The sequence below is a fragment of the Odontomachus brunneus genome, unplaced genomic scaffold (assembly GCF_010583005.1).
Source record: "Odontomachus brunneus isolate Ranch 3 - 2012 unplaced genomic scaffold, Obru_v1 Obru_scaffold_025, whole genome shotgun sequence".
NCBI lineage: Eukaryota > Metazoa > Arthropoda > Insecta > Hymenoptera > Formicidae > Odontomachus > Odontomachus brunneus.
This window is the reverse complement of record NW_022639475.1, coordinates 128,548-148,719: the sequence shown is the minus strand read 5'-3', so window position 1 is coordinate 148,719 and position 20,172 is coordinate 128,548. Positions and strand designations below refer to the sequence as shown.

Genomic DNA, 20,172 nt, shown 5'->3' with positions numbered 1-20,172 from the left:
AATGATAAAGAGCCTTCTTGTTCGATTTGATAATGTGCAAGCACACAAGAACACACATCGCCACTCATCTACACGGAAAAAAGGTTTTGTCGAATTAACCAAATATCAGGTCAAATATGAACTATCCAGAAATTCCGATTGAAGTAATCCGAATTCTGTTTAAGTCAAACAAACATCTTGTTAACTTAAACAGAATTCGGGTTACTTCAATCGGAATTTCTGGATCGTTTATATTCGACCAGACATTTGGTTAATTCAACCAAATCTTTTTTTCCGTGTACAATATCGCGCGTGATCATTCACTAATCTTCTTTAATTAATATCTCGACTAGTATTTATATATTCAGAAGCAACTCGATATGAGCTCGATAATCACATGTAAAAAGAAATGTCATTCAAATCCTCCATATCAAGCAAAACTTGGCCGCCATCTTCTTGAACACGCGAACAACTACAATTTCGATTAAAAATAAAAGTGCGTTCCGTAGAAACACAAAAATTCCTTTCTATAAAAAAACGCGTTTCCGTAACAAAAATCCATGTGTCGTTTCGGTACATTATATGTACTATGCGCGAGATTCCGTGTCTGTTCTACACGGTTGACACATCTTCCTCCAGCAATTTGTTTCACTCGATAAGAAGACACACGCACGGACATTTTGAAGAACCCGCTTGTGCTGTATATATTACTCCCCTTGCCATATCGTTCCGCAATGTTGGACAATGAAGTCCGTTCTTGTGGGAGAAATATACATATACAGTCTGGCATATCAAATTGCCGACATAAAAATTCATAAACATTCCATCAAATGAAAATGCGACGGTATGCTCGAATGAAAGGTACAGCGGACTTTCCATGTTGTAAATGAAGCGACATTTACAGTATTCATGAGTGATACGAAGGAAATTTCGTGAAGAAAAGGAACGCCACCGAAGGGTAATATCCATTGTAATAGGCAGCTTTATGTTATTAATGATCGTCATTAATGGCGTAGGGTTATACAATGTAGGGTTAGTTCAAAGATGCAGAAAGTAAAGTCGCGCATAGTCTGTTTGCAATAAGCGTTCGACTGTATTCCCGTCGAATTTAATTATCTTACCGACGTTGAAACAAGTTACGGTCGTGTCATAGTATATCGACTTATCACGTTGCAATAATAAGTGCGACAAATGCGCTTATGATCGAGTTTTTTGGATGACTCCCTCACGAAATTTTGATTAAACTAATCAACCGTTAATTTAGTCGGTAAAGCTGAGTTAATGGAAAACAATACGGAATTTGTTATTAAAACGCGTGGAAGAAAAATCTCTCGTTCTTTCTGTGTATAACTTAAATTAAAATTCCTACTTCCAGAAAGAGTTAAGTATTACTCGTTTTCTGTTTTGTTAACACTTATCGTATTCTCTCTTTTTTATTATTTTTAGACAAATAATTACTGAAAGTTGCTGAAAACTAATTGTTGAAAATTTTGCCAGTTAATCATCCATTAATTTAATTGGAGTGTGGTAAAAGTGATCCTTAACTAATTGACTAACTACTCAGATGTATTTATTATTTAATGATACATTAATTGGATCGTGTAATTTAGATTAAAGAGATTATATTTTTGCGTGGTTATAATTTTGTGGAACTATGCATGTGAAAGATGATGGAAGATTGTAGATCCAAATGGCAGGTGTATTGTCTCATAACATTGTAGCGACGTATACGATCATTCTATTCTATCTGAAAGTTTTTATCTAAAATTGTTTGTATATATATATAATTTGTAACTATATAATACCACTGATTTGATATATCTCAGATATTCGGTACACACACACGGTGTCATTAGATATTTCTTCCGTTGAACATTATTCTAGATATTCCTCGCGTAGAGCGACGTTGCGCCTTTGCGTAATATGCTTTCATTTAAATAAGTCGCTCATAATTACGAGAATGCAGATACTTCGGTTGAATTTTTTAATATACACCGTGGGTGGTGTGTGGCGACCTATCGCGTGGTCGTCAAATGTTGCTAAGTTCTTGTATAACGTGTTCACCTTCTGTACAATTATACCGCTGTACTTTTTGATGCTGACTCAATTTATGGATCTCGTTCTTATCGTCGATAATATAGACGATTTTACCACCAACTCTCTCATGTTCATGTCTGTCGTCGCCGTTTGTTGTAAAGCCACGATCGCCGTGTTCCGTCGGGAGGAGATCATCAGTTTGGTGCAGATGTTGCTAACAGAGCCGTGTAGGCCACAAGATGAGAATGAAGTAGCAATACAAATGAAATTCAACAAGTTCATTAGGTGAGTAAGCGTAATTACGCTTGGCGTTGTGATAACCGACTGCAAGCCGATTCTCGTGCGTTTCTATTGATATCACACAGAGAAAAGAGTACTTGAAAATCTACTTATGGGATAAAAGTTTATTTTACAGAAATAAATTTTATATCCCGCAAACACATTGTCAAATATTTCTTGCTCAGTGTGATGGAGCGCATGTAAATCTTAACTTTTCTTTTCCTTCTTTTTTTCAACAATATATGGAATGATCTAAACTCCACATTTCGCAGATCATGGTCGATTCGATATTCGCTTCTAGCGACGAGTTCCGTTACGGGCGTCACGGTGAGGTCGGTGTTGAACATGATGCACGGTATCTTGCCGTACCGAGTATGGTTGCCATACGACTCGAATGTGTCTCTGTCGTTCTGGATCACGTCCATTCTACAGACCGTGTCCTTGATTTTCGCCACTATCATCAACGTCGGCACGGAGACTCTGATTTTCGGCTTGTTCTTGCAAACGTGCGCGCAACTTGAAATTTTCGAGAAGCGTCTTTACAAACTGGTGATTAACAAAACGACAACGAGATTAACCGACAAACATGGAAAACGTTGCTCAGCAAGTTACAAGAAAGAACTAATATCTAATTACATACACCATCATCTCAGCATTTACCAGTTAGTCATACGTTATTATCCTTTCACGTGTTCGTGATACAAAATTTCATTCAATACCGAGTTGTCTCATCTAACGTGCGTCGCAGGTATGCCAAAATGGTAAACAGCGTATTCAACCAAGTATTATTTGTCCAGTTCTTCGTCAGTATCTTGGTATTGTGTACAAGTGTGTATTACTTGTCGTCTCACATTCAGGAATCTGAAGCTGCAACTATAATAATATACACTGTTTGCATGTTTCTACAAATTTATATCTATTGCTGGTCCGGAAACGAAGTCATTCTTAAGGTGAGAGGCTATTTATGTTTCACTTCCCGTTCCAATAGATGCACTTTGCGAATTCCCGAGTCGATATTTCTCTCCAACTTTAGACTCTCTCAATATTTTTATTCTATCGACCTTTTAATGTTTGATGTGTACTCCTTTATTATTTTTATTTAATGTGTACTCCTTTTTGATATCTCGAACGATCGACTCAATAAATTCCATTGACCCGCAGTTTCTATCTAAAATGAATGAATCTAAAAGGAATGAATTTCGATTTTGAGTTTTGGATATTTGAATTTTTATTCCTCAGAAGTTTTTCTTTCATGTTTGTAACAGAGAAATTGTTGATTACTTTTTCGAGATATAATTCAAGGGCACGAGTTTTCACTCTCCGAAAAAGCAAATTTATTGGTTTAATCAAATATCTGATGAAATATAAACGAACCAAAAATTCCAGTGAAAATTACCAAAATTCTGTTGAAGTTAATCAGAATCTTGTCAACTTGAGCATAATTCTGGTAATTTCAACCGGAATTTTGATTCGCTCATATTTCAACAGATAGTTGGTTAATTCAACCAAATTTCTTCTTCCATGTAGGGGAAGTAATCACTTTAAGTTCTGTGAGAGTTGGAAAGTTCAAATCGACAATTGAAATGAAATTTCGACTCGATTAAAAGCTAAATTAAATTCAACTTAAAACTGACTAAGATTAACTCAACATTGCTGTTAAATAGTTATGTTATTACTATCATGTCGACAGAGTGCGAGCATAGGAGATGCGGTATATCATACGGACTGGCCTCTGTTATCTGTCAGCGAGAAAAGAGATCTGCTGATGATTATGAAACGTAGCACAATTCCTATCAAATTTACGAGCAGTTTCTTGGTAACACTATCTTTGCAGTCTTACGGTAACGTTAGTATTACTCCGATATGCGGGCTTTGTAATTTACACATTACATGAGAGATTTCTTACATTATGCTCCTTTTTTAGATTCTCAAAACCTCATACTCATCATACAACGTGCTACTACAATCCTGAGATATAAATTGTTGAGAATAACGAATGAATATATTTGGAGATAATAATAATGATAATGTTGTAGTATACGTAGAACAATAGCGGCTGTATTTAAACATTGACATTTTAAACAATATAATTTCTGTTGAATGTTGTCTCAATCTTATTACTCTCCACTCGGATTACGCCATTATAATTGGCAGTATTATATAGGATGTCCCAGATTCTCTCCCGCAATTTTTGTAGGATCGCAGAATGAATTGAGGTAAAAATAGCAATTTCATAGCGTTTTTGTGATATTCGCAATAAATCTCAAGATATTAATTCAAGAAGTTAGTAAATAATCACGCACTATATGGTAGATGAGCTGTAATGGCGCCGTTGTATATTCACATATTAGATCAAACTGAAAAACAAAAAAGTTCTCTACCACTTCACAAATGACCACATAGATTTTTAGATATTAATTAAAGACGACTTATGTATTATCGCACTCAATCGTATAACAATTTTCTTCATTAATAACTAAAAATCTATGTGGTTATTTGCAAAATGACAAAGAGTCTTCTCGTTCAACATTTGACAATGTACAAGCACACACATCGCCACTTATCTACACGGAAAAAAAGGTTTGGTTGAATTAACCAAATATCTGGTCGAATATAAACCATCCAGAAATTCCTATTAAAGTAATCCGAATTCTGTTTAAGTCAACCAAACATCTTGTTAACTTAAACAGAATTCGGGTTATTTCAATCAGAATTTCTGGATCGTTTATATTCGACCAGACATTTGGTTAATTCAACCAAACCTTTTTTTCCGTGTACAATATCGCGCGTGATGATTCACTAATCTTCTTTAATTAATATCTCGACTAGTATTTATATATTCAGAAGCAATTCGATATGAGCTCGATAATCACATGTAAAAAGAAATGTCATTCAAATCCTCCATATCAAGCAAAACTTGGCCGCCATCTTCTTGAACACGCGAACAGCTACAATTTCGATTAAAAATAAAAGTGCGTTCCGTAGAAACACAAAAATTCCTTTCTATAAAAAAACGTGTTTTCGTAACAAAAATCCATGTGTCGTTTCGGTACATTATATGCGCGAGATATTCCGTGTGTGTTCTACACGGTTGACACATCTTCCTCCGGCAATTTGTTTCACTCGATAAGAAGACACATGCACGGATACAATTTGAAGAACCCGCTTGTGCTGTATATATTATTCCCCTTGTCATATCGTCCCGGACGATGAAGTCCGTTCTTGTGGCAGAAATATACATACATGTTCTGGCATATCAAATTGCCGGCGTTGTGACATTCATAAACATTTCATCAAATGAGAATGCGAGAATGCTCGAATGCAAGGTACAACGGACCTTCCATGTTGTAAATGAAGCGACTTTTACAGTATTCATGAGTGATACGAAGGAAATTTTGTGAAGAAAAGGAACGCCACAGAAAGGTAATATCCACTGTAATAGGCAACTTTATGTTATTAATGATCGTCATTAGTGGCGTAGGGTTATGCAATGTAGGGTTAGTTCAAAGATGCAGAAAGTAAAGTCGCTCATAGTCCGTTTGCAATAAGTGTTCGACTGTGTTCCCGTCGAATTTAATTATCTTACCGACGTTAAAACAAGTTACGGTCGTGTCGGAGTACATCAACTTTATCGCGTTGCAATAATAAATGTTCAACAAATGTGCTTATTCGAGTTTTTGATATGACTCTCTTACGAGATTCTGATTAATCTAATCGACCATTAATTCAATCGGCAAAGCTGAGTTAATAAAAAACAAAATAGAATTTATTCTTAAGACGCGTGTAATAAAATTCTCTTGTTCTTTTTAGTTAATACTTATCTTTAAAATTTCTACTCCTAGAAAGAGTTACGTATTACTCGTTTTCTGTTTTGCTAGTTCTTATCGTATTCATTCTTTTTTATTTATTATTTTCGGACACATAATTGCTGAATATTATTGAAAATTGATTGTTGGAAATTTTGCCAGTTAATCATCTATTAATTTAACCGGAGTTTGGCAAAAATGACGCTTAACTAATTAACTAACTGTTCAAATGTATTTATTATTGAATGATATATTGGATCGTGTAATAAGTAATTTTCCAACAAAATAAAGTGATTATATTTTTGTGTGGTTATAATATTGTGGAATTATGCGTGTAAAAAATGACCGGAGATAATAGATTCAAAAGGCATGAGTATTGTTCCATAAAATTGTAACTACATAAAAATACGATCGTTCTATTTTATCTGAAATTGTCTGTCGTGCAATCTGTAACTATATAATACCATTAATTTGATATATCTTAAATACTCGGCACACACGTAGGGTACCATTAGATATTTTTTCCTTTGAACACTCTTCTGGGGGGATGTTTCACGCGTAGAGCGACGCTGTGTCTTTGCACAATATGCTCTTGTCACAATAAGTCGCTCGTCATTACGAAAATGCAAATACTTCAGTTGAATTTTCTGATATACACCGTGGGTGGTGTGTGGCGGCCTATCGCGTGGTCGTCGAATGCTGCTAAGTTCTTGTATAACGTGTTCACTTTCTGTACAATCATACCGTTGTACTTTTTGATGTTGACTCAATTTATGGATCTCGTTCTTATCGTCGATAATATGGACGATTTTACCACCAACTCTCTCATGTTCATGACTATCGTCGCCGTTTGTTGCAAAGCAACGATCGCCGTGTTCCGTCGGAACGGGATCATCAGTTTGGTGCAGATGTTGCTGACAAAGCCGTGCAGACCTCAGGACGAGGACGAAGTGGCAATACAAATGAAATTCAATAAGTTCATTAGGTGAGTAAACGTAATTACGTTTTGGCATTATGATAACTGACTGCAAGCCGACTCTCGTGCGTTTCTATCGATATCATACGGAGGAAAGGGTACTTGAAAATTTATTTATGGGATGAAAGTTTATTTTACAGAAATAAACTTTATATCCTGTAAACACCTTGTCAAGTATTTCTTTTTTAGTTTGATGAAGCGCGTGTAAATCTTAACTTTTCTTTTCCTCCTTTCTTTCAACAATTTATGGAAATTGATCCCGACTCCGCATTTCGTAGATTATGGTCGATCAGATATTCGCTTCTAGCGACGAGTTCCGTCACGGGCGTCACCATTAAATCGGTGCTAAATGTTATGCATGGTATCTTGCCGTATCGAGTATGGTTGCCGTACGATTCGAACGTGTCTCTGTCGTTCTGGATCACGTCCATTCTACAGATCGTGTCCTTGATTTTCGCCACTATCATCAACGTTGGCACGGAGACTCTGGTCTTCGGCTTGTTTTTACAAACGTGCGCGCAACTTGAAATTTTCGAGAGGCGTCTTTACAAACTGGTGATTAACAGAACAGTAACGAGATTGTCCGACGAACATAGAGGACGTTTTTCATCGAGTTACAAGGAAGAACTAATATCTAAATACATACACCATCATCTCAGCATTTACCAGTTAGTCATACGTTGTTATCCTTTCACATGTTCGTGATACAAAATTGCGTCCAATACTGAGTTGTCTCATCCGACGTGCGTCGCAGGTACGCCAAAACAGTAAACAGCGTATTCAACCAAGTACTGTTCGTCCAATTCTTCGTCAGTATATTAGTATTATGTACGAGTGTGTATTATTTGTCGTCTCACATTATGGAATCGGAAGCTGCGACTATGATAGTATACACTATTTGCATGTTTCTACAAATTTATATCTATTGTTGGTCCGGAAACGAAGTCATTCTTAAGGTGAGAGATTATTTGCATTTCACTTCCCGTTCCAGTGGACGCACTTTGCGAGTCGACATTTTTCTTTTACTTTAAACTCTTTCAATATTTTCACTCTATCGATCTTTTAATGTCTGACATTTAATGTGTATTTATTTTTTATATCTCAAACGATTAGAACGATATATTCTATTGGACCCGTAGCTTCTATCTAAAGAAAAAGAATGAATTTCGGTCTTGAGAATTTGGATATTTGAATTTTTATTCCTTAGAAATTTTTCTTTCATGTTTGCAACAAAGAAAACGTTGATTATTTTTTCGAAATATAATTCAAGAGTACGAGTTTTTACTCTTTAAAAAAGCAAATTTAATTAAATATCTGATGAAATATAAAGGAACCAAAAATTCCAGTGAGAATTACCAAAATTCTGTTCAAGTTAATCAGAATCTTGTCAACTTGAGCAGAATTCTGGTAATTTTAACCGAAATTTTGATTCGCTCATATTTCAACAGATATTTGGTTAATTCAACCAAATTTCTTCTTTGACGTAGGGAAAGCAATCATTATCCTTTAAGATCTGTAAGTGTTGGAAAGTTCAAATCGTCATTAGAAGCGAAATTTCGACTCGATTGGAAGCTAAATTAAATTCAACTTAAAATTGATGTCAGGTTAACTCAACGTTACTGTTTAATAGTTATGTTATTTCTATCATGTCGACCCATACAGAGTGCAAGCATAGGAGACGCGGTATATCATACGGACTGGCCACTGTTGTCTGTCAGCGAAAAAAAAGATCTGCTGATGATTATGAAACGTAGCACAATTCCTATCAAATTTACGAGCAGTTTCTTGGTAACACTATCTTTGCAGTCTTACAGTAACGTTAGTATTACTCCGATATGCGAGCTTTGTAATTTACACAGTACATGAAAAATTTCTTACATTATGCTTCTTTTTTAGATCCTCAAAACTTCATACTCATCATACAACGTGCTACTGCAGTCCTGAGATAAACCTGATATAAACTTGATATAAACCGATGAGAATAACGCGTGAATATATTTGGAGATAATAATAATGATAATGACGTTGTAGTATATGTAAAATAATAGCAGCTGTATAGACATTAAAATTTCTCTTGAATATTAATCGATTGTCGCAAACAGCTAAAATTTCAGTTAAAAATAAAAGAGAGTTCTGTAAAAATACATAAATTCCTTTTGGTGAAAAACGTTTTCCCATAACAAACTCAATGTGCCATTCCAACACATTATATATACTATGCACAATATATTCCGTGTGTGTTCTACGCGGTTGACACATTTTCCTCCGACATTTGTTCCACTCGGCAAAAAGACATACGCGCAGACACAATTTGAAGAACATACCTGCTTGTACTGCATATATTATTCCCCTTACCATATCGTTCCGCAATGTTAGACGATAAAGTAGAAGAAATACACATACGCATTCTGGCATATCAAATTGTCGGCGTTGTGACATGAAAATTCATAAACATTTCATCAAATGAGAATGCGATGGTATGCTTGAATGGAAGGTACAGCGGACCTTCCATGTTACAAATGAAGCGACTTTTACAGTATTCATGAGTGATATGAAGGAAATTTCGTGAAGGTAAGAAACGCCACAGAAGAGTAATATCTACCGTAATAAGCTCTATGTTATTAATGACATAGGGTTATGTAACGTAGGTTAGTGCAAAGATGCAGAAAGTAAAGTCGCGCATAGTCCATTTCCAACAAACGTTCGACTGTGTTCCCTTCGAATTTAATTATCTTACCGACGTTGAAACAAGTTACGGTCATGTCGGAGTACATTGACTTTATCGCGTTGCAATGATAAATGTTCAACAAATGTGCTTATAATCGAGTTTTTGAAGTGACTCTCTCGCGAGATTCTGATTAAGCTAATCAACCATTAATTCAGTTGGCAAAACTGTTAATGGAAAACAAGTTAATGGAAACAAGTTAATGGAAAACAAAACGGAATTTGTTCTTAAGACGCGTGTAAGAAAATTCTCTCGTCCTTTCTGTGTGTAACTTATAATTGAATGATATATTAATTAGGTTGTGTAATAAATAATTTCGAACTTTTCAGCTGCAAAATACAGAGATTATATTTTTGCGTAGCTATAATTTTGTGGAACTATGCGTATGAAGGATGACGGAAAATTGTAGATCCAACTGACATGTGCATTGTTCCATAAAATTGTAACGACATAAAAATACGATCGTTTTATTTTATCTGAAAATTTTTATCTGAAATTGTCTATCGCACAACCTGTAATTATATAATACCATTAATTTGATATATCTCAGACACTTGGCATACGGTGTCATTAGATATTTTTTCCTTTGAACACTCTTCTAGATGTTTCACGCGTAGAGCGACGCTGCGTCTTTGCGCAAAATGCTCTCGTCTCAATAAATCGCTCATAATTACGAAAATGCAGATACTTCGGTTGAATTTTTTAATATACACCGTGGGTGGTGTGTGGCGGCCTATCGCGTGGTCATCGAATGCTGCTAAATTCTTGTATAACGTGTTCACCTTCTGTACAATCATACCATTGTATTTTTTGATGCTGACTCAATTCATGGATATCGTTCTTATCGTCGATAATATGGACGATTTTACCACCAACTCTCTCATGTTCATGACTATCGTCGCCGTTTGTTGCAAAGCCACAATCGCTGTGTTTCGTCGGAACGGGATCATCAGTTTGGTGCAGATGTTGCTAACAGAGCCGTGCAGACCTCAGGACGAGGACGAAGTGGCAATACAAATGAAATTCAATAAGTTCATTAGGTGAGTAAACGTAATTACGTTTGGCATTATGACCGACTGCAAGCCAACTCTCGTGCGTTTCTATTGATATTACACGGAGAAAAGAGTACTTGAGAGAAAGTACTTGAAAATTTATTTATGGGATGAAAGTTTATTTTACAGAAATAAACTTTACATCCCGCAAACACTTTGTCAAGTATTTCTTGTTCAATTTGATGAAGCGCGTGTAAATCTTAACTCTCCTTTTCCTTCTTTTTTTTCAACAATTTGTGGAAACTGACCTCGACTCCGCATTTAACAGATCATGGTCGATCAGATATTCGCTTCTAGCGACGAGTTCCGTCACGGGCGTCACAGTGAGGTCGGTGCTGAACATCATGCACGGTATCTTGCCGTACCGAGTATGGTTGCCGTACGATTCGAACGTGTCTCTGTCATTCTGGATCACGTCCATTCTACAAATTGTGTCCGTGATCTTCACCACGATCATAAACGTCGGCACGGAGACCTTGGTCTTCGGCTTCTTCTTGCAAACGTGCGCTCAACTCGAAATATTCGAAAAGCGTCTTAAGAAATTGGTAACTAATAAGAAGGAACCACAGCCAATATGTCCGCCGTCCTTCCCGTTGTACAAGACGGACACAGTGATATCGAAACACATATATCATCACCTCTGCATTTTCAAGTTAGTCACACGTCACGGATCGGCTCATGTTACAGCACCTGAATTAATTGGCCGATGTCAAGTTACCGCGTCTGGCGTGCATTGCAGATACGCGAAAACGGTGAACAACATATTTAATCAGGTACTTTTTGTCCAATTCTTCAGCAGTATATTGATATTATGTACGAGCGTGTATTACTTATCGTCGCATATCACGGAGTCCGAATCGGCGACTTTGATAGTGTACACCATTTGCATGTTTGTGCAAATCTATGTCTATTGTTGGTCCGGCAATGAAGTTATACTCAAGGTAAGATTATTTGTGCTCTGTCAGAATCTAATGTTCTGGCGGACGTATTCAGTGAATTGAGACATTAGGTTGATGCGAAAGACTCACTCACTTCCAAATAATTTAATCAATTGAATGAATAATACAAATAACTAAGAAATGCATGATACTCCGTACCTGAAAAAATTGCAATTCCCGAATTTTAATTCAGAAAATTCAAAACTTGACGTTATCGGTTGAAATCTTGAAAAGCTGAAAGTCAGAATCTTAATTGCACAGAAAGTTGAAATCTTGAAAATCTTAAAGAACTAAAAAATGTAAAAAAGATTAAATCGTTCAAAGAGAAATGAATTTCTAAAACAGTTTTTAATTTCTCCTAAAAAAATTTCTAATCTCAAATCGCTAACTCTTTGCGAGTAGGAATTAAATAGAAATACGGCGAATCTTTTGCACCAATCTAATATATTGTGTGTTCCTAGAGAATTTTTGGGGAAAACATGGAGATTTCAGATAAAGCTGGAAGTTCCAGTGATACGAGAGATAGCGGAATGTGTGTAATTCTCGTGATAAAATATTACAAATACTCAAAAAGTCTGGTAGAATCATATCGGGAGCTTCTTGATTCGAACACGCGCCCTGTTTCGTTCTCACAAATATCTCAGACTATCCCATTATCCTATCGCGCAATGATTACGGAGTGTTAAGTTTCAACGCTGAATTACTCTTACGTTTATGATTCGTATAACTAAAATCGATATTGAAATTGAGCTCAACACTTGGAGCCATTACGTAAATCATACAATAAAAATCAATGGCGCATGGAGGGTGCGAATGAAATAGCTCTCTCGGCCACACAGCCGATTGCAGCGTAGAAAAAGATCGATATAAATTCGCTCTACGACACGGGAGATGCGTCAGGTGTCCTGCACAAACGTGAAATCTCGCTTGCCGATCGTGTTTAACCATCTTGAATTAATCGACTATCAAGCCGCGTTTTTCATTCTATTTCTGTCATGTCGGCAGAGCGCGAGCATAGGAGACACGGTATATAAAATGGATTGGGTCTCACTATCGATTAAGGAGAAGAAGGATCTGCTGATGATCATGAAACGTAGTACGATTCCTATCAAATTCACTAGCAGCTTTCTGATAACCCTATCTCTCCAATCTTACAGCAACGTTAGTATCGATGTGTGGAGTCGGATCTACGTACAGACTTGTACAATACAAAATTTCGAATTTAGCCAGACAATCTGTCACATTATGTATTTCCTCTTTCAGATCTTGAAAACATCGTACTCGACGTACAACGTATTACAACGTTCCTGAGATGTAAACAGTAATCGAGAATGTATATTAGGACGAGAATGTATATTAACGATGATAATGTAGTTTTTGGTAAATCAATCAATGGCTGTGAATCTAAAGGTCTCTGTCTATCTCTATGCACTCACCTTTCAGCTCATCTTCTCAAATCAAAAGAGAATCCCGACGCTCTCGTCGATAATTAGAAATTATCCCGAGTCAAAATTTGGCAAAATACTGAATGTCTTAAAGAAAAATATATTTTGGGATTATTTAATATACAATTATCTCAATATTTCCTGCATTTAATCTTTACTCTTAATTTCCACATAATGTATTCTTTTTTTCCTGTTACTTTTATTTATTATTTTTATTAATTATTTTTAATTCTTCATCTTTAATTTCAGTAATATATTAATTGAATAACTTAATAAGAGCTACAAATATGTGAGATAAATAAATTGTTAATATCTTCTCTTATGACTCCTTCCTCTTCAACCCTTTAAATCTTCTAAAATTCTATCATAGTTTCCTATGTAAATAAAAAATATTATTTAAAGAATTATGCATAAAGAAAATTTGCTTTTTTATCTTCTCATATTAAGAATATAATACTTATTTCACACATCTGTATGTGTATGCTTCTGAGTAAGTTATGTAATTAATACATTGCTGATCAAAATTAAAAATCAAAATCGAACGCAAGTAAAATATTGAGATAACATATTAAATAATTCTAGAAATAAATCTTCCTTCGAAACTCGACCCGAAGAAAACGACAATAAACATTCCTTTATAGTGTCTCAAGTCAACAGTCTGTGTGTTATATATCGACATTCCCAATTGATCTTTCATATTCTGCTGAATTTGCAGGATTATGGAATTTGCAGTAATAAAAATAATAAAAGTAATAAAAATGGAATAAAAAATTTCCTCTTTCACGCACACTTGTTCGCACACTTTCCGCGATAGAAGTTAAACACAATCGAAGAGTTCAGACGATCCGAGTGCGGGTTGATCACGATACGATTTCGGTTTGAATGTTGTGTATCTAAAAGAAAATGCAATAATATTTCGTTGTACGTGCCAGCCAAACACTCCATGTATACTAAAGCTGACAAGCGTTCTTTCGGAACGCTCGTTATATCCAGCAAGCGAACGCACGGACGGTTAACCCGATAATCATCTCCACCCGCATTACGTATTATCCCTCCCGCTACATTTACTTTGCACTCATATGCGATAAAGTTAGGTTTTGTGGGAAAAATGGCTTTGTGCAAAGTTGCTTACGGCGACATGAAAATGAATGAATATTTGACTCGGTGGGAATGGGACGGCATGTTGACATGTAGCGAACGGCATCCCTCACATTCGTTACACGAGCGAGACTCGAGCCTGATAATTACAGTTTTCGCGCACGGCATTCAGCGGGAAATATCGTGCATCGTAAATAGAAGAAAAAACATACACATACAACTGCATACGTGCGCGACTTCATGTGGAATTATTAATAACCGTAATTAACAGCGTGCCGTAGAATTACGTGCACAGTGTAGGGTTACAAAGTTGATGCGAGCGAACCCTCACGTAACGAATCCGTTAGTTGTAATTTAGTTATCTCTACGACACACAATATAGTCCTGTTAGAACAGTTTGTGCTCGTAACGTGAAGAGTGTTGTATTGATTTCATTGTATAGTTGCGGAAAAATGTGAGAAACGATATCAGAAAAAAAAAGCAAGAGAAAATTCCTCAGAGGAAAAAAAAAAGAAAATCGCGCGATAAGCAGTATCGCGGCAACCGCGCGCTCGTTGAATCAGATTGTCATCATTTTTGTTTCACGATAGAATTATGCGACACGCGATTTTCACGGCGGACAAATAAAGCCTATCACGGTCACGCCTTGAGAAAAAATTTACTAAATTTCAAAAAAACTTTTGTTTGGATAGTACTGTGAAGATATTTGTTTAAATTAAGTAATTATTTTCTAAAATTAAATAAAGAAGTTTTAAATATAAATTTGTTTCTTTAATTTTAGAAAATAATTACTTAATTTAAACAAATATCTTCACAGTACTATCCAAACAAACGTTTTTTGAAATTTAGTAAATTCTTTTCTCAGTGCGGACAATTAGACTGAACGAATACTCAACGACAATTCATTCGCGGCAATTAACACGAGATATTCGACCAGCACGAGGTCCTGAAAGTATTTCTCCATTTAGATACCCACGGCATGTACACGGCATGAGAGAAAGAATATCTAAGAAATACTTATTTGGTGAGTACACACTAACAGCATATATTTACTTATACTAACATAAAATATTCTTCAAATAAGAAAATATACGTTTTCTTAAATCTTATGAAAATCGTACTTTTTTTGAAGGAGCAATTATTTATTCTATTTAAATAAAAGAACTTAGATTTAAGTAAATATGCTGTTAGTATCTACCAAATAAATATTTACTATTTAATTTTTAGATATTTTTTCTCTCAGCGTATGAAAGCGCGGTACTTTTCTGCGACGTATCGTCTCTAATTGCGAAGATGCAAATACTTCCGCTGAATTTTTTTATATATACCGTGGGTGGTGTGTGGCGACCCATCGAGTGGTCTTCGAACATTGCCAAGTTTTTGTACAACACGTTCACATTCGTCACGATCGTGCCGCTGTACTTCCTCATGCTGACGCAATTTATGGATATCGTGCTTATCGTCGATAATATGGATGATTTCGCGACTAATTCTCTCATGTTTATGACGATCGTTGGCGTTTGTTGCAAAGCCACTGTGGCGGTGTTACGTCGAGACGCGATCATTGATTTGATCGGGATACTGGTGAAGGAGCCGTGCAAGCCTCGAGATGAAACCGAAACGGCGATACAGGAGAAATTCGACGAGTTTATCAGGTACATTGAGAGAAAAAATAATCCAAGTGACTTGGATTAATGGCATATACACTGAGAGAAAGAATATCTAAGAAATATTTATTCGGTGAGTACACACTAACAGCATATATATTTACTTATACTAACATAAAATATTCTTCAAATAAGAAAATATACGTTTTCTTAAATCTTATGAAAATTGTACTTTTTTTGAAGGAGCAATCATTTATTCTATTTAAATAAAAGAACTTGGATTTAAGTAAATATGCTATTAGTATCTACCAAATAAATATTTACTATTTAATTTTTAGATATTTTTTCTTTCAGCGTATGAAAGCGCGGTACTTTTCTGCGACGTATCGTCTCTAATTGCGAAGATGTAAATACTTCCGCTGAATTTTTTTATATATACCGTGGGTGATGTGTGGAGACCCATCGAGTGGTCTTCGAACATCGCCAAGTTTTTGTACAACACGTTCACTTGGGAATAATCCAAGTCCCCAAATCCAAGAAATAGTAAATATTTTTTTCTAGGTGATAACAGTAATTTTGATGTATGCAAATATGTCTTTATGGATATCAATAATATGTTTACTTAAATCTAAATTCAAGAGAATCAAGAAAATGTATATTTGGAATCAAACAAAGATGAATCCACGCGGCTCAAACCCGGAAACCAAATCTAATATGCATGAACACCGCAAAAGCCTAAAAAATCAAATGTATATTTTCTTTTTTAAAAAAATTTTCTATTAGTATGAGTATATACAAGGTGTCTCACACTCTCCTCCGGACATTTTGTGGGGACTTAGAACAGGTTGAGGTGAACATAAAAGTCCTATACCGTTTTGCGATATTCGCAATAATTATTGAAATATTAATTGTAGAAAACTTGTAAATAATCATGCAGAATATGGTAAATGAGTTATACTAGTAGTAGCGACGATTGCCGTCGTGTACTTATACTTTAGGTAAAATTGAATAAAAAAGTCCTCTACCATTTTCCAAATAATCACAAAGATTTTTAATTATTAATTAAAGAAGATTATTGCACGATTTTGCGTGATAATGCACTCATCTTTTTTAATTAATAATTAAAAATCTATATGATTATTTGCAAAATGGTAGAGGACTTTTATGTTTAATTTGACCTAAAGTATAAGTACACGACGGCAGTCGTCGCTATTATAACTCATTTACCATATCCTGCATGATCATTCACAAATTTTCTACAATTAATATCTCGATAATTGCGAATATCGCAAAACGGTATAGGACTTTTATGTTCACCTCAACCTGTTCTACGTCTCCACAAAATGTCCGGAGGAGAGTGTGAGACACCCTATATGTGTGTGTATCCTCATACTGACGCAAGTATATGCTGAGTATATATCCAGTGAACACAACGTTACATGTAACAACGTTACTAATTAGTTGTAATTTCCTACTCAACAATGTAACTGTTATATAACACGTATGTTACATTGTTAAATGAGTATGTTCACTGAGTATATGTGTGTGTGTGTGCGCGTGCGTGCGTGCGTGTGGGTGTGTGTGCGTGTGGGTGTGTGTGTGTATTATTAAGTATCCTCACTGCGAATAAGTACTTACTGTTTCTTAGATATTTTCCCTCTCAATGTAGGGATCGTTCATTCGGCGCAACAATATCAGTCCGCACAAGCAATATCCGTCTGTGACGTTTTCAGGTCGTGCTCAATAAAATACTCGCTTTTGGCGACAGGTTCCATTATGAGCTTCACGATAAGATCGGTGCTGAACGTTGTGCAAGGTCACTTACCTTACAGAGTGTGGCTGCCGTACAACTCGAATCAGACCCCGTTGTTCTTGATCACGTCGATCCACCAGATTATCACCTTGATTTTCGCCACTATCATTAATGTCGGCACGGAGACTCTGATCTTCGGTCTCTTCCTGCAGACGTGCGTCCAGCTCGAGATCTTCGAGTGTCGTCTGCACAAATTCGTGACGCATAAATCGGCGCGCTGTCGGGAGTACTTCTCGCGCGGCTCGTCGGATAAAGTGGAAGCGATAATGTCGAAATATATACGTCATCATCTCAGCATTTACAAGTTGGTCGCATGTACACGTCTATCCTTTTGCGCATCTGCAAAATTACGTGTAACGAGAGATAATATAATGTAACATATAATATTTGTAAAAATAATATTACATATTAGGTCCGTTCGCGTTGCACTCTTGACATTTTTAAGAGCTGAGCGCAATAAAAGGAATAAGGAACAGGGAACAGAGAATAAGGAAAAAGGAATACTGAAAAGAAGAAATAACGCTATTCCTTTGTTCCTCTATTTTGCGTTGATGAATTAGGTTTCATATTTTAATATTGAATTATTCCCTATTTTCTGTTTCTTGTTCTCTATTCTCAATTTCCTATTCCTTATTCCTTTATTATGCTCAGTCCCTTACACCTAACGCCCGTTGTACACAGGCCTCTTTTTAGAAAGAAGAGTTTTTATTAGATATCACTCATCGTGTCTGCAACGGACATTAGATGTAAAAGTGTCGAAAGTATAAACAACACGAACAAATCTATTAGATGCTTGCAAATATTTGTTGGACTCTCGATAATTTTATTGACTCAAAGGATAAGTCATTTCAGAGGATTAAATATTGGGTTTGTATTAACAGTCATTACTTGAAGTTTGTCTCGCATAAGATACTTAGATTTTTATTCTGAATTAGATTCAATCGAATTGATTTAGTTGAATTGTATGATATATTATGTGATTGTATAATCTGTAATTGCGACTCAACTGAAAAACTCTCATCTAACTCTAAACTAAATCTAACTCAAATCTAAATATTCTTATTTAAGAATAGTTTTGAGTAACTATTAATATGAGCCTTGGATTCGTATTAATAATCGTTATTTGAAATTTGCTTTAGGTGAGATACTCAGATTTAAACTTAGAGTTAAATATTATTCAACTAAAATCACGATTAGAAACATATACATTATATGATTCAAATAAAAAATTCAAATCTAGCTCTAAATTCAAATTTAAGAATCTCACGTGGGACAATCCATATAGCACAAATCTCTAAAAGACTTCTTAAAGAGTTCTAAAAGAGTCCCAAGTCCTCCAGAACACTTTTAGAATTCTTTAAAAAGTCTTTTAGAGATTTGTGCTATATGGGAAGCTTCAAGTAACTATTAATACAGGCTCTAGATTTGAAGCTAATGCATAATGATAACAGATACTTTTATTAAACATATCTACATAGAAAAAATATTGTAGTAATAGTTACTCTAATAGATAAGATAAAATAAAATGTGCAATACTAAACTGCGAAAATATAATCTCAAATACCTCCGCATCGCTAAGCTAACATGACATTATTCCAGGTATGCTAAAATGTTAAATAGCATATTCAACCAGGTACTCTTCTTTCAATTCTTTGGGAGCATACTGGTATTGTGTACAAGCGTGTATTACATGTCGACACACATTACTGGGTCCGAGGCTGCGACTTTGCCGGCGTACACTATTTGCATGTTCGTACAGATCTTCGTTTACTGCTGGTCTGGAAATGAAGTTATACTCAAGGTGAAATCGTTCACACCCCAAAACCCTCTCCTCTTGTTTCACATTCCAAAGACCATTCCCGCAGCACGCGTCTACACACGGGGGCGACCTAATTAAGAAATTGACGTAACGTTATCGTAAAGTAATCATCTTTATTGTTATGCGAACAGAGTGCGAACATAGGAAGTGCGATATATCATATGAATTGGCCTTCGCTATCGATCGGCGACAAGAAAGATCTTCTGATGATAATGAAACGTAGTACAGTTCCTATAAAGTTTACTAGTAGTTTTCTGATCACTTTCTCCCTCGAGTCTTATAGCAACGTTAGTAATACTGTTGGAATTATAATGGCATAAGTACTTATAATTAACATGCTTTGAAGCATATATATATATATATATATATATATATATATATATATATATATATATATATATATGTCTATAATATTGACAGGGGGTATCTCTTGTTTTATATTACAACTATCTTTCAGATCCTGAAAACATCGTATTCGGCATTTAACGTATTACAACAATCTTGAAACATGGACAATCGTAGATGTATTTGAACGTAACGTCGTAGTTTTTTAATAAATTTAATGACTATGTAAATATCAACTTTCTGCTTATCTCTT

General features: G+C 35.5%; 3 protein-coding genes across 3 annotated transcripts in view; 2 read left to right on the top strand and 1 right to left on the bottom strand.

The window, feature by feature from the left end:
- Nucleotides 1–17,893, bottom strand: part of LOC116842468 (carboxypeptidase M) — a 92,713-nt gene extending 74,820 nt beyond the window's left edge. Inside the window, exon 1 of the mRNA XM_032811727.1 lies at nucleotides 17,768–17,893. The gene's annotated coding sequence lies outside the window, so the exon portion shown is untranslated. The remainder of the gene's footprint in view (nucleotides 1–17,767) is intronic.
- LOC116842477 (odorant receptor 46a-like) lies at nucleotides 1,940–4,400 on the top strand. The gene is made up of 5 exons (XM_032811747.1): nucleotides 1,940–2,301; nucleotides 2,568–2,957; nucleotides 3,044–3,245; nucleotides 3,986–4,141; nucleotides 4,220–4,400. The coding sequence occupies exons 1-5, from the start codon at nucleotides 1,940–1,942 to the stop codon at nucleotides 4,265–4,267; spliced, it is 1,158 nt and encodes a 385-aa protein (XP_032667638.1). The 3' UTR covers nucleotides 4,268–4,400.
- Nucleotides 6,299–19,984, top strand: LOC116842474. Its single transcript, XM_032811745.1, has 11 exons — nucleotides 6,299–7,086; nucleotides 7,356–7,745; nucleotides 7,832–8,064; nucleotides 10,473–10,842; nucleotides 11,123–11,506; nucleotides 11,594–11,795; nucleotides 12,798–12,954; nucleotides 15,786–15,990; nucleotides 17,676–18,059; nucleotides 19,355–19,556; nucleotides 19,706–19,984. The coding sequence occupies exons 1-11, from the start codon at nucleotides 6,725–6,727 to the stop codon at nucleotides 19,892–19,894; spliced, it is 3,078 nt and encodes a 1,025-aa protein (XP_032667636.1). The 5' UTR covers nucleotides 6,299–6,724; the 3' UTR covers nucleotides 19,895–19,984.
- Nucleotides 19,985–20,172: the final 188 nt, after the last annotated feature.

Coding starts and splice junctions, on each gene's coding strand:
- LOC116842477 (XM_032811747.1), top strand. CDS start 1,940: ATGCAGATACTTCGGTTGAATTTTTTAATATACACCGTGGGTGGTGTG. Junction 2,958..3,043: donor CATCATCTCAGCATTTACCA/GTTAGTCATACG, acceptor CGTGCGTCGCAG/GTATGCCAAAATGGTAAACA. Junction 3,246..3,985: donor GAAACGAAGTCATTCTTAAG/GTGAGAGGCTAT, acceptor TCATGTCGACAG/AGTGCGAGCATAGGAGATGC.
- LOC116842474 (XM_032811745.1), top strand. CDS start 6,725: ATGCAAATACTTCAGTTGAATTTTCTGATATACACCGTGGGTGGTGTG. Junction 7,087..7,355: donor AAATTCAATAAGTTCATTAG/GTGAGTAAACGT, acceptor CGCATTTCGTAG/ATTATGGTCGATCAGATATT. Junction 19,557..19,705: donor GAAATGAAGTTATACTCAAG/GTGAAATCGTTC, acceptor TTATGCGAACAG/AGTGCGAACATAGGAAGTGC.